The sequence below is a fragment of the Oncorhynchus gorbuscha genome, linkage group LG21, assembly GCF_021184085.1.
Source record: "Oncorhynchus gorbuscha isolate QuinsamMale2020 ecotype Even-year linkage group LG21, OgorEven_v1.0, whole genome shotgun sequence".
Classification (NCBI taxonomy): domain Eukaryota; kingdom Metazoa; phylum Chordata; class Actinopteri; order Salmoniformes; family Salmonidae; genus Oncorhynchus; species Oncorhynchus gorbuscha.
Genome location: NC_060193.1, coordinates 17,948,351 through 17,961,384, shown reverse-complemented (window position 1 = coordinate 17,961,384; position 13,034 = coordinate 17,948,351). Strand labels below are relative to the sequence as shown.

General features: G+C 45.3%; 1 protein-coding gene across 1 annotated transcript in view; it reads right to left on the bottom strand.

Annotated features, from left to right (window-relative positions):
- Positions 1–8,023: 8,023 nt before the first annotated feature.
- LOC124008220 (large neutral amino acids transporter small subunit 2-like) overlaps positions 8,024–13,034 on the bottom strand; it is a 26,582-nt gene continuing 21,571 nt past the window's right edge. The window contains exons 7-11 of the mRNA XM_046319342.1: positions 12,405–12,508; positions 11,011–11,107; positions 10,678–10,827; positions 10,291–10,468; positions 8,024–9,742 (exon numbers count right to left, since the gene is read on the bottom strand). Of these exons, the coding sequence (XP_046175298.1) occupies positions 9,579–9,742; positions 10,291–10,468; positions 10,678–10,827; positions 11,011–11,107; positions 12,405–12,508 (693 nt within the window). The 3' untranslated portion in view covers positions 8,024–9,578. The remainder of the gene's footprint in view (positions 9,743–10,290; positions 10,469–10,677; positions 10,828–11,010; positions 11,108–12,404; positions 12,509–13,034) is intronic.

Below are 13,034 nucleotides of genomic sequence, written 5' to 3'. Positions count from 1 at the left end.
GACTAAATGTCAATAACTAAATGTTGATAAAAATGCAGATAGAACCATTTAGTCTCAACTTTCAAAATGTAAACGTAAAAATGTTGGATAAAAGCGCCTACATCTCATCTAAAATCAGATTGCGTGACCAAGCAGAACTCTGAGATTACCATTATCTCTGAAACAATGTTATTATAATGTTACTATGTTATTACAATGTTATAATGATTTCTCATTATCATTATTATTGCACTTATTGCATAAGTGTTTAAAAGATGATTATTCAACTGATGGAAATAGCAAAAGGGGGATACTGTGTTTAAGTGCTATGCCTGTTATTCCTCAGTATTAATACACAAAAGCTTCAGATTGGGTTTAACATTGGGTTACCATGAATGCCTTGGGTAGAAAGCGGTCGACCATGTGTGTAAGCGTCATGATGTCATCCTGTTGTAATAGCAAAGCCATAATGCAGCTGAGGTAACTGAGATGGTAATGAGATAACGAAGCACGGTTACAGTATGTCCATAAAGAGGATAACACTCCCACTTTAAATAAATAAAACATCACTTTTTTTCTGTGGTGACTTTCCATACAGTATGTCATGTGACATCTAGTGATATAAAGGCACAAAACACATCTCTGTCACGGAACTTTCAAAGACATGGTAGACCTTTCAGAGCTACAGTATAGGCCTAAGATCCAGGCTGACTACATGGTAGACCTTTCAGAGCTACAGTATAGGCCTAAGATCCAGGCTGACTACATGGTAGACCTTTCAGAGCTACAGTATAGGCCCAAGATCCAGGCTGACTACATGGTAGACCTTTCAGAGCTACAGTATAGGCCTAAGATCCAGGCTGACTACATGGTAGACCTTTCAGAGCTACAGTATAGGCCTAAGATCCAGGCTGACTATATGGTAGACCTTTCAAAGCTACAGTTTAGGCCTAAGATCCAGGCTGACTACATGGTAGACCTTTCAGAGCTACAGTTTAGGCCTAAGATCCAGGCTGACAACATGGTAGACCTTTCAGAGCTCCAGTATAGGCGTAAGATCCAGACTGACTTCATGGTAGACCTTTCAGAGCTACAATATAGGCCTAAATCCAGGCTGACTACATGCCAGATCTCACAACGTCTGCATAGGTGTTTAACATACAGTGGGGAGAACAAGTATTTGATACACTGACAATTTTGTAGGTTTTCCTACTTACAAAGCATGTAGAGGTCTGCAATTTTTATCATAGGTACACTTCAACTGTTAGAGACGGAATCTATGATTTTCAAGTAATTCATTTGCATTTTAAGTATTTGATCACCTACCAACCAGTAAGAATTCCAACTCTCACAGACTTGTTAGTTTTTCTTTAAGAAGCCCTCCTATTCTCCACTCATTACCTGCACCTCATTACCTGCACCTGTTTGAACTCATTACCTGTATAAAAGAAACCTGTCCACACACTCAATCAAACAGACTCCAAACTCTCCACAATGGGCAAGACCAGAGAGGACATCAGGGATAAAATTGTAGACCTGCACAAGGCTGGGATGGGCTACAGGACAATAGGCAAGCAGCTTGGTGAGAAGGCAACAACTATTGGCACATTTTTTTGAAAATGGAAGAAGTTCAAGATGACGGTCAATCACCTTCGGTCTGGGGCTCCATGCAAGATCTCACCTCGTGGGGCATCAATGATCACGAGGAAAGTGAGGGATCAGCCCAGAACTACACGGCAGGACCTGGTCAATGACCTGAAGAGAGCTGGGATCACAGTCTCAAAGAAAACCATTAGTAACACACTACGCCATCATGGATTAAAATCCTGCAACGCACGCAAGGTCCCCCTGCTCAAGCCAGCGCATGTCCAGGTCCGTCTGAAGTTTGCCAATGACCATCTGGATGATCCAGAGGAGGAATGTGAGAAGGTCATGTGGTCTGATGAGACGACAATAGAGCTTTTTGGTCTAAACTCCACTTGCCGTGTTTGGTGGAAGAAGGATGAGTACAACCCCAAGAACACCACCCTAACTGTGAAGCATGGAGGTGGAAACAACATTCTTTGAGGATGCTTTTCTGCAAAGGGGACAGGAAGACTGCACCGTATTGAGGGGAGGATGGATTGGGCCATGTATCGTGAGATCTTGGCCAACAACCGCCTTCCCTCAGTAAGAGCATTGAAGATGGGTCGTGGCTGGGTCTTCCAGCATGACAACGACCCAAAACACACAGCCAGGGCAACTAAGGAGTGGCTCCGTAAGAAGCATCTCAAGGTCCTGGAGTGGCCTAGCCAGTCTCCAGACCTGAACCCAATAGAACATCTTTGGAGGGAGCTGAAAGTCCGTATTGCCCAGCGACAGCCCCGAAACCTGAAGGATCTGGAGAAGGTCTGTATGGAGGAGTGGGCCAAAATCCCTGTGTCACGCCTTGGTCATTGTATTTTGTGTTTTTGTTATATGTTTGGGTAGGCCAGGGTGTGACATGGGTTTATATGTTGTGTTTCGTATTGAGGTTTGTATCATTTGGGATCGCGGCTGATTAGGGGTGTGGTATAGGCTTGGCTGCCTGAGGCGATTCTCAATTAGAGTCAGGTGCTTATCGTTGTCTCTGATTGGGAACCGTATTTAGGTAGCCTGTTATGCAGGTGAATGAGGACCCAAAAGCAACTTGGCGAAAACAGAGTCTTTAATCCAGTAAAGTAAATCTACAATCATAAAGCATAATTCCACTCGTAATGACGAGAACAGACTGGAGACTCGATCATGAACTGCAGGTTGCCTCGGGAAGGCACTTGAACGTAGCAGACTCAGACACCTGCTCACCACGCAGCATCTGAGGGAAACACGACACGACAGGGCGATACACAGCACGGTGAACAATAGACAAGGATCCGACAGGGCAGAAACGGAAAACAAGGGGAGAAATAGGGACTCTAATCAGGGGGAAAGATAGGGAACAGGTGTGGGAAGACTAAATGATTGATTAGGGGAATAGGAACAGCTGGGAGCAGGAACGGAGCGATAGAGAGAAGAGAGAGAGGGAGGAAGAGAGAAAGAGGGGAACGAACCTAAAAAAAGACCAGCAGGGGGAAAACGAACAGAGGGAAAAGCAAAATGACAAGACAAAATAAGACAAAACATGACAGTACCCCCACTCACCGAGCGCTCCTGGCGCTCTCGAGGAGGAACACTGGCGGCAACGGAGGAAATCATAGATCAAACGGTCCAGCACGTCCCGAGAAAGAACCCAACTCCTCTCCTCAGGACCGTAACGAAAAACGATAAAAAGGGAAACTAGGGTACTACTAAAAAAAAAAAAAAAAAAAAAAAAAATGAGACACGGGTAGAGAACTGAAAGCTTTAGAGCAAACAGGACCAAACAGGCCAGGAGAGTAACAACTAGGGACAGACTGAGACACAGCAAGGGCAGGAACAAGAACAGGAGAGATGCGATGGCAGGGAACAGACTGAGACCCAGCAAGACCAGGAGCAGAAGCAGAAAAAAATTTACCAGACTTCTTCTGCGCGCAGTCTGAACACGCAGCCACGAAACGGCGCGTGTCACGCTCCTGAGTAGGCCACCAAAACCGCTGCCGAATAGAAGCAAGCGTACCCCGAACGCCGGGATGGCCAGCTAACTTGGCAGAGTGAGCCCACTGAAGAACAGCCAGACGAGTAGAAACAGGAACGAAAAGAAGGTTACTAGGACAAGCGCGCGGCGACGCAGTGTGCGTGAGTGCTTGCTTAACCTGTCTCTCAATTCCCCAGACAGTCAACCCGACAACACGCCCAACAGGAAGGATCCCTCGGGATCGGTAGAAGCCACAGAAGAACTAAAGAGACGGGATAAAGCATGAGGCTTGGTGTTCTTAGTACCCGGGCAATAAGAAATAATGAACTCGAAACGAGCGAAAACAACGCCCAACGAGCATGACGCGCATTCAGTCGTTTGGCATAACGGATGTACTCAAGGTTCTTTTGGTCAGTCCAAACGACAAAAGGAACGGTCGCCCCCTCCAACCACTGTCGCCATTTGCCTAGGGCTAAACGGATGGCGAGCAGTTCGCGGTTAGCCACATCATAGTTACGTTCCGACGGTGACAGGCGATGAGAAAATACGCACAAGGGTGGACCCCATCGTCAGTATCGGAGCGCTGGGACAGAATGGCTCCCACGCCCACCCCCGACGCGTCAACCTCGACAATAAACTGTTTAGTGACGTCAGGTGCAACAAGGATAGAAGCGGATGCAAAACGCTTCTTGAAGAGATCAGAACAACAATCATACGACCGGTGAGGAGGAAGGGGAGTTGGTTCTGGACCGACTGAAGACTGTGCGCAGACCATGATATTCCTCCGGCACTCCTGTCAAATCACCAGGTTCCTCCTGAGAAGAGGGGACAGAACAAACAGGAGAAATAGCAGACATTAAACACGTCACATGACAAGAAACGTTCCAGGAAAGGATAGAATTACTAGACCAATCAAAAGAAGGATTATGACACACTAGCCAGGGATGACCCAAAACAACAGGTGTAAAAGGTGAACAAAAAATCAAAAAAGAAATGGTCTCACTATGGTTACCAGATACAGTGAGGGTTAAAGGTAGTGTTTCATATAATATACTGGGGAGAGGACTACCATCCAAGGCAAACATGACCGTGGGCTCCCTAACTGTCTGAGAGGAATGTCATGTTCCCGCGCCCAGGCTTCGTCCATAAAACAGCCCTCTGCCCCAGAGTCTATTAATGCACTGCAGGAAGCTGCCGATCCGGTCCAGCGTAGATGGACCGGTAAGGTAGTACATGTACTTGACGGAGAGGACCGTCTAGTAGCGCTTATCAGTCGCCCTCCGCTTACTGATGAGCTCTGGCCTTTAACTGGACATGAAATGACAAAATGACCAGCGGAACCGCAATAGAGACAGAGGCGGTTGGTGATTCTCCGTTCCCTCTCCTTAGTCGAGATGCGAATACCCCCAGCTGCATGGGCTCAACACCTGAGTCAGTGGGGAAAGACGGTAGTGTCGGAGAGAGGGGAGACACAGTTAACGCGAGCTCTCTTCTATGAGCTCGGTGACGAAGATCTACCCGTCGTTCAATGCGAATAGCGAGTTCAATCAAAGAATCCACGCTGGATGGAACCTCCCGAGAGAGAATCTCATCCTTAACCTTAGCGTGGAGTCCCTCCAGAAAACGAGCGAGCAACGCCTGCTCGTTCCAGTTACTGGAGGCAGCAAGAGTGCGAAACTCTATAGAGTAATCCGTTATGGATCGATTACCTTGACATAGGGAAGACAGGGACCAGGAAGCTTCTTTCCCAAAAACTGAGCGATCAAAAACCCTTATCATCTCCTATTTAAAGTTCAGATAATTGTTAGTACACTCAGCGCTTGCCTCCCAGATAGCTGTGCCCCACTGCCGAGCCCAACCAGTAAGGAGTGATATGACGTAGGCAATCCGAGCTCTCTCTCTTGAGTATGTGTTGGGTTGGAGAGAGAACACTATATCACACTGGGTGAGAAAGGAGCGGCACTCAGTGGGCTGCCCAGAATAACATGGTGGGTTATTAACCCTAGGTTCCGGAGGCTCGGAAGAACCGGAAGTAGCTGGTGACACGAGACGAAGACTCTGATACTGTCCTGAGAGGTCGGAGACCTGAGCGGCCAGGGTCTCAACGGCATGCCGAGCAGCAGACAATTCCTGCTCGTGTCTGCCGAGCATCGCTCCCTGGAACTCGAGAGTAGAGTAGAGAGAATCCATAGTCGCTGGGTCCATTCTTGGTCGGATCCTTCTGTTATGCAGGTGAATGAGGACCCAAAAGCATCTTGGCGAAAACAGAGTCTTTAATCCAGTAAAGTAAATCTACAATCATAAAGCATAATTCCACTCGTAATGACGAGAACAGACTGGAGACTCGATCATGAACTGCAGGTTGCCTCGGGAAGGCACTTGAACGTAGCAGACTCAGACACCTGCTCACCACGCAGCATCTGAGGGAAACACGACACGACAGGGCGATACACAGCACGGTGAACAATAGACAAGGATCCGACAGGGCAGAAACGGAAAACAAGGGGAGAAATAGGGACTCTAATCAGGGGGAAAGATAGGGAACAGGTGTGGGAAGACTAAATGATTGATTAGGGGAATAGGAACAGCTGGGAGCAGGAACGGAGCGATAGAGAGAAGAGAGAGAGGGAGGAAGAGAGAAAGAGGGGAACGAACCTAAAAAGACCAGCAGGGGGAAAACGAACAGAGGGAAAAGCAAAATGACAAGACAAAATAAGACAAAACATGACAAGCCTGAGTTCGCTTTGTATTTTGTGGGTGTTTGTTCCTGTCTTTGTGTAGTATTCACCAGATAGGCTGTAATTAGTTGCTCGTTTCGTTTGTTGTTTTCGTATTTCAGTTGTTTCATGTACCGTCATATCTTTCATTAAAGTCATGAGTAACCTACACGCTGCGCTTCGGTCCGACTCTCTTCATTCAACAGACGAACGCCGTTACACCATGCTGCAGTCTGTGCAAACCTGGTCAAGAACTACAGGAAACGTATGATCTCTGTAATTGCAAACAAAGGTTTCTATAACAAATATTAAGTTCTGCTTTTCTGATGTATCAAATACTTATGTCATGTAATAAAATGCAAATTAATTACTTAAAAATCATTACAATGTGATTTTCTGGATTTTTGTTTTAGATTCCTCCCCTCACAGTTGAAGTGTACCTATGGTAAAATTTACAGACCTCTACATGCTTTGTAAGTAGGAAAACCTGCAAAATTGGCAGTGTATCAAATACTTGTTCTCCCCACTGTATCACATAGCAATCTGATGCCCCAAGGACCAGTTGATAACTTAACACACAACCATCGGTTGATGGGAAGGCAACATCCGCAACGTAGTCGACCTTGGAACCCGACCTTCCACCTCTGAACCGTGTGATCCTTAAAATCTTCCCATGGACAACACAGACTACAATCCATACCATGACCTTTGACTTGTGTTAGCACCGCAGAGAGCAACATGTCCCTATACAAACTGGTTGACTTATCAGAAACCTGTATCTGTACATATTACCTTCACTGACCTGTGATATACTGGAAAGTATGTGTGTCTAAGACCCAAATCCGTGTTTGCAACTGCATCCATGACATTCTTCTTGTGTCTGTGTGATCATTAACGTTATGTCCAATGGTCAGTTAATGTGATTTTAGTGGGATTATTTGTGTCTGTGTGTATGAATGATTAAGACGTGTAGAGGAATGACATCTTCACTGCCCTTGACAGAGGTCTTAAGATAAATTGGTTGATTCCCAGGAAGCCACCCCTCTATAGAAACATACCAAGGGCTCAATTCAATCCGTGATTTAAGTTTAAAGGTAATTTCCGATTGAGCCGACATACAGTGTTTACCGTGAACACAGTCTCTGCGAACGCGGGGAACAGTGCCTTTTCATTGACATTTAGCTACAGTACTGAACTTCCGCAATACGGATTGAATCGAGCCCTTATATAGTCGTAAATGTTCATTGGCTGCATGATGATAAAGCAGTCAGAATGTCCTGAGAATGCCTCAAACTGGTCATACAAACTGTAGAAGAAGAGGAGTGTGTGTGTGTCTGTTCCAAAGGGCCAATAGCAAGGACATAGTGGGTATACTGGGCCACACAACCATCTATGTATACATTACAGTTCCCTGACAATAAACATATCATTCCTGGTTAATACAGGGGTGCACATTTAAATCCCTGGAGGCTTTAACACCACATGTAACTGTACATGTATTTAATGTACCATGTGTTCCACTATAGGGCGGGCAGGTAGCCTAGCAATTAAGACCGTTGGGTCTGTAACCGAAAGGTTGCTGGTTCGAATCCCTGAGCTGACTACGTGAACCATCTGTTGATGTGCCTTTGAGCTCACTCTAATTGCTCTGGATAAGAGCACCTGCTAAAATGTAAATTACGCCAATGAGTGTTTTTATATTATGATCAATTATATTTATTAAAACACCCCTAAATAAAGCACTATCAAACGTTTATAGAGTGGATTTATAGATCTGTTTTAATTTACAAAAATACTGAATTAACCTCATGATAGACATTGACATTAAAACACAGGAACACTACTGGTTGGCCTCATTCACAACATTACAGTACGCTTAGCTACACATGATTAAACTTGTGTCAATTCTCTCCGCGGAGGTTCACGTGTGTTTGTGTGCATGTGAGTTTGTGCATGTCTGGTCAATATTGCGGAGAACCCTACTCAAAATGCTCTTCAGAGTCTGCTAGCCTACCCTTATATTTTTCAAGACTTCTCTGTTTGTTAGTATCTGTAAAGGTTTAGCACTGTAGTCAGTCTGTACTGCTAGTCTTTCATGGAGCAGGCGGTCCGTCTGTAGAGTTGATTGTCTGTCTTTAATGAAATCCTTCTCAGGTGTCCAGTAAAATGAAGTCACTGAGTCAAAGTGGAATATTCAAAATGGCCACACCATTCTTTTCCATTAAATGTTTTCTTAGCTCTTTACAAATATCAGAATAAAATAATCTGTCAACATCAATGATAAGAAAAATAGACCAATACCTAAGTACAGAATATATCAGAATTAGAGCGATAAAAGAGTACCAGGCAAGGATCTGACTGGCACTGAACCCCATAGGCTCTTAAATGTATACCTCCGCTGTTGCATGATGTAGAATAGGAAAAAAACACAAACTAAAACTAACATAATAAAACTAAAATAATAACAATGACACATGATATAAACAATTATCACAGATATAAAATACATTTTGGAATCACAGTTGTTAAAATTTAAAAACACAGACAGTATTTAGTGTATTTGACATTGAACATGAAATGAATTGATATTAATTTGATGTTTTTGACGATCAAAAAAATCCAGCTTTGGTGTGTTTTCAGTAAGACAAGGCAAATTCAAAAGGTGTCAAAACAGAAATGCAAACTGACACAAGCAATATTGATGATGAATCTGCCACAGTACATTACGAGTACTTTAAAATGGGCGCCGCTCTCTCACTCATGAAGTGTGCAGGGAGTGTGTGGAGGAAGAGGAGGAAGATGAAAAAGAAGAGGAGGTGGAAGAGAAAGAGGAATCCTTATTATTGTCAAGTGGGTAAAAAAAAGAAAAAACGAGGGAATGAAGAGGTGTGTATCTGTGAGGATGTCAGGTTGGATATGTCTTCTACAGTAAGCAGCATCGAAAGGAGGCACACTAACATGTGATGACCAGATATAGTTCTATAATCTCCCCTCTCCACTAAACGTTTATCTCCTCCTCCTTCCCACCTCCTCCCACCCCCTCCCACCTCCATCTCCTCCGTTTCTCTATTTGGCACAGCATTCGTGATTGAAACAAAGCTACAATCAGACTTCTGAACACATTCAAATAACAGTGTGTGTCACTGAATGTTTCCAAGTCTGTGAGTGTGTGGGTGTTAACTCCCCTCTGCCATAGGGATATACCTGAAACTTTGACTACCTCAATGAGAGTGTGTTTCTCTGCGTGTGTGTGTGTGTCTGTGTGTGTATGGTGAGGCGTTGGGTGTTGGGGGGTTATTCAAGGAGTGTGTTCAGCAGTCTGCAGACTTTTGTGTCTCGCCGTCCTCCTGCGAGAGAGGAGCCCGCGACTCCTTCAGCTGCTCGCACTCCTCCCCGCTCCCTGCCTCCTCGCCTCCCTTCGTCTCCCCTGGATACACCACCACACAGAACTTCTGGCCCAGGTAGGTCATCTTGGCTGGAGAGAGAGAAGGGGAGAGGTTAGGATACCAGTCTAGAGTACAACGCCCAGTAGATACAGAGAGAAGCCAAGGAAGTTAATAGAGTGTAAGGAGTCATAAGGGAAAAGAGCCACGAGTCAGAAGAAGAATCCGTGTTAGTCGTGATATCTCGTGAATCAACATCCATAATGTCACGTGACTGGAAAGCCAATCATTTGAATAATAATAATAACAATGCTTTTGAAAGTTGAACGTTGCCACGAGCAGCACCGCAGATATTGAGATGAGCGAGATGCAAGACTTCGCTCTCACACAGTCACCCTGGTAGCCAGGACACCAAAACGGCCGGAGAAGTTGAGCCTCGCACTTCAACGCTCTTAGTTGTTGTGGAACTTGACCCACTACAATGTTTACTTTCTGAAACTCCGTCATATTGCCGAGTCTACCTTGAAGGAAGTTCCAGGCCATCCTTGTCAATACGAAGTTATTCTTAACGGACTTGCCTGCTAAAATAAAGGTTAAATAAATAAATCAAGTCGAAGGAATGAGAACGAGACTGCCGTACCAACGAAGGTGTTGAAGCACGCGGGCTTGTTGTCCCAGTAGACACCCAGGAAGTAGACAGGTACTCCAGTCAACATGATAGCCATACCGAGGCCACACACCACAGGCTCAGAGTACAGGGAGAAGATGAGCAGGAAGGCCCAGAACAACAGATAGATCACAGGCCATGCCAGACTGATCTGTAGGAGGGAGAGAGACAGATGGTGGAGTCAGTCATTGTGCAAACCACAATAAGAATGCATATACTAGGCCCTCGAATACCTAGGGTCAGATTGACTAAACACTGAGAACATAACAAAAAGGTCAAATAAAAACGTGGGAGAAAGTCTAGCCTCTGTAGAACTTAATAGAACCCCAATGTCAGGAATGGGTCTCCTAGGAAACTCACCCTGATTGGTCGGTGCATGTCGGGTTGCTTGATGCGCAGCACAATCTGCCCGGCAACAGTGACCCCGTAGAAGAGGTAGTTGATAAAGCCCACGTAGTTGATGAGGGTGTACATGTCACTGGTGCACAGCATCAGCAGGGTGGACAGACACTGGAGCAGGGAGGGAGAGACGGATAGAGAGAGAGAGAGAGGTTAGAGGGTATCAGATTGCTTGCTAGAAGCTTCTCACTGGGCACAGACGTCAGTTTAACGTCTATTGAACTTTATATTTGTGGCGTGGACAGGGAAATTGGTAAACAGTCTGAGATAGAGAAGGACGGAGTTGGTACTCACAGTGAAGAGCAGAGCAGGGATGGGGGTGCAGCGCTTCACATGGATCATAGCCAGAAGACTGGGGAGGTGGCCCTCTCTGGCTCCAGCAAAGAACAACCTGTTAGAGAGAAAGAGAGAGAGAGATAATCAGAATGAACACCAATTTAATCTGCAACACAAACTTGTTAAAGGAGAGATCAGCAGATAAACCCTGGTTGTTAAAGGAGAGATCAGTAGATAAACCCTGGTTGTTAAAGATAAACCCTGGTTGTTAAAGGAGAGATCAGCAGATAAACCCTGGTTGTTAAAGGAGAGATCAGCAGATAAACCCTGGTTGTTAAAGGAGAGATCAGTAGATAAACCCTGGTTGTTAAAGGAGAGATCAGCAGATAAACCCTGGTTGTTAAAGGAGAGATCAGCAGATAAACCCTGGTTGTTAAAGGAGAGATCAGCAGATAAACCCTGGTTGTTAAAGGAGAGATCAGTAGATAAACCCTGGTTGTTAAAGGAGAGATCAGCAGATAAACCCTGGTTGTTAAAGGAGAGATCAGCAGATAAACCCTGGTTGTTAAAGGAGAGATCAGCAGATAAACCCTGGTTGTTAAAGGAGAGATCAGCAGATAAACCCTGGTTGTTAAAGGAGAGATCAGCAGATAAACCCTGGTTGTTAAAGGAGAGATCAGCAGATAAACCCTGGTTGTTAAAGGAGAGATCAGCAGATAAACCCTGGTTGTTAAAGGAGAGATCAGCAGATAAACCCTGGTTGTTAAAGGAGAGATCAGCAGATAAACCCTGGTTGTTAAAGGAGAGATCAGTAGATAAACCCTGGTTGTTAAAGGAGAGATCAGCAGATAAACCCTGGTTGTTAAAGGAGAGATCAGCAGATAAACCCTGGTTGTTAAAGGAGAGATCAGTAGATAAACCCTGGTTGTTAAAGGAGAGATCAGCAGATAAACCCTGGTTGTTAAAGGAGAGATCAGCAGATAAACCCTGGTTGTTAAAGGAGAGATCAGTAGATAAACCCTGGTTGTTAAAGGAGAGATCAGCAGATAAACCCTGGTTGTTAAAGGAGAGATCAGCAGATAAACCCTGGTTGTTAAAGGAGAGATCAGCAGATAAACCCTGGATGTTAAAGGAGAGATCAGTAGATAAACCCTGGTTGTTAAAGGAGAGATCAGCAGATAAACCCTGGTTGTTAAAGGAGAGATCAGTAGATAAACCCTGGTTGTTAAAGGAGAGATCAGCAGATAAACCCTGGTTGTTAAAGGAGAGATCAGCAGATAAACCCTAGTTGTTAAAGGAGAGATCAGCAGATAAACCCTGGATGTTAAAGGAGAGATCAGTAGATAAACCCTGGTTGTTAAAGGAGAAATCAGCAGATAAACCCAGGTTGTTAAAGGGATGTTGACACTGACCGTGAGGAGGTGAAGAGGGATCCGTTAACCCCTCCGAAGGTGGACAGAGCTACAGAGATGGGCATGATCCATGACATCACTCCCAGCAGCTTTTCACCAAAAGTCTGGAGGGAGGGAGGGGAGAGAGAGGGAGGGAGGGAGAGAGAGAGGGAGGGGAGAGAGAGGGAGGGAGGGAGAGAGAGAGGGAGAAAGGGAGGGAGGGGAGAGAGAGGGAGGGAGGGAGAAAGGGAGGGAGGGAGGGAGGGAGGGGAGGAGGGGAGGGAGAGGGAGGGAGGGAGAGAGAGAGAGAGAGAGGAGAGAGAGAGAGAGAGAGAGAGAGAGAGAGAGAGAGAGAGAGAGAGAGAGAGAGAGAGAGGGAGGGAGGGAGGGAGGGAGGGAGGGAGGGAGGGGGAGGGGGAGGGAGGGAGGGAGGGAGGGAGGGATGGATGGATGGAGGGAGGGAGGGGAAGAGATGGTTAAACACACACTCAGACATTCAATGAACTGATGCATAGCTACATAAATATCACAAACATGTTTATATTCTAAAATTGAAAAAAGAGTGGAAAATTGATAATTATTGATTGTGTTACTGTGATGCTACTACACGCTTCAATACTCATTTTAATTTGAAGCGCATTAACTCTTAGT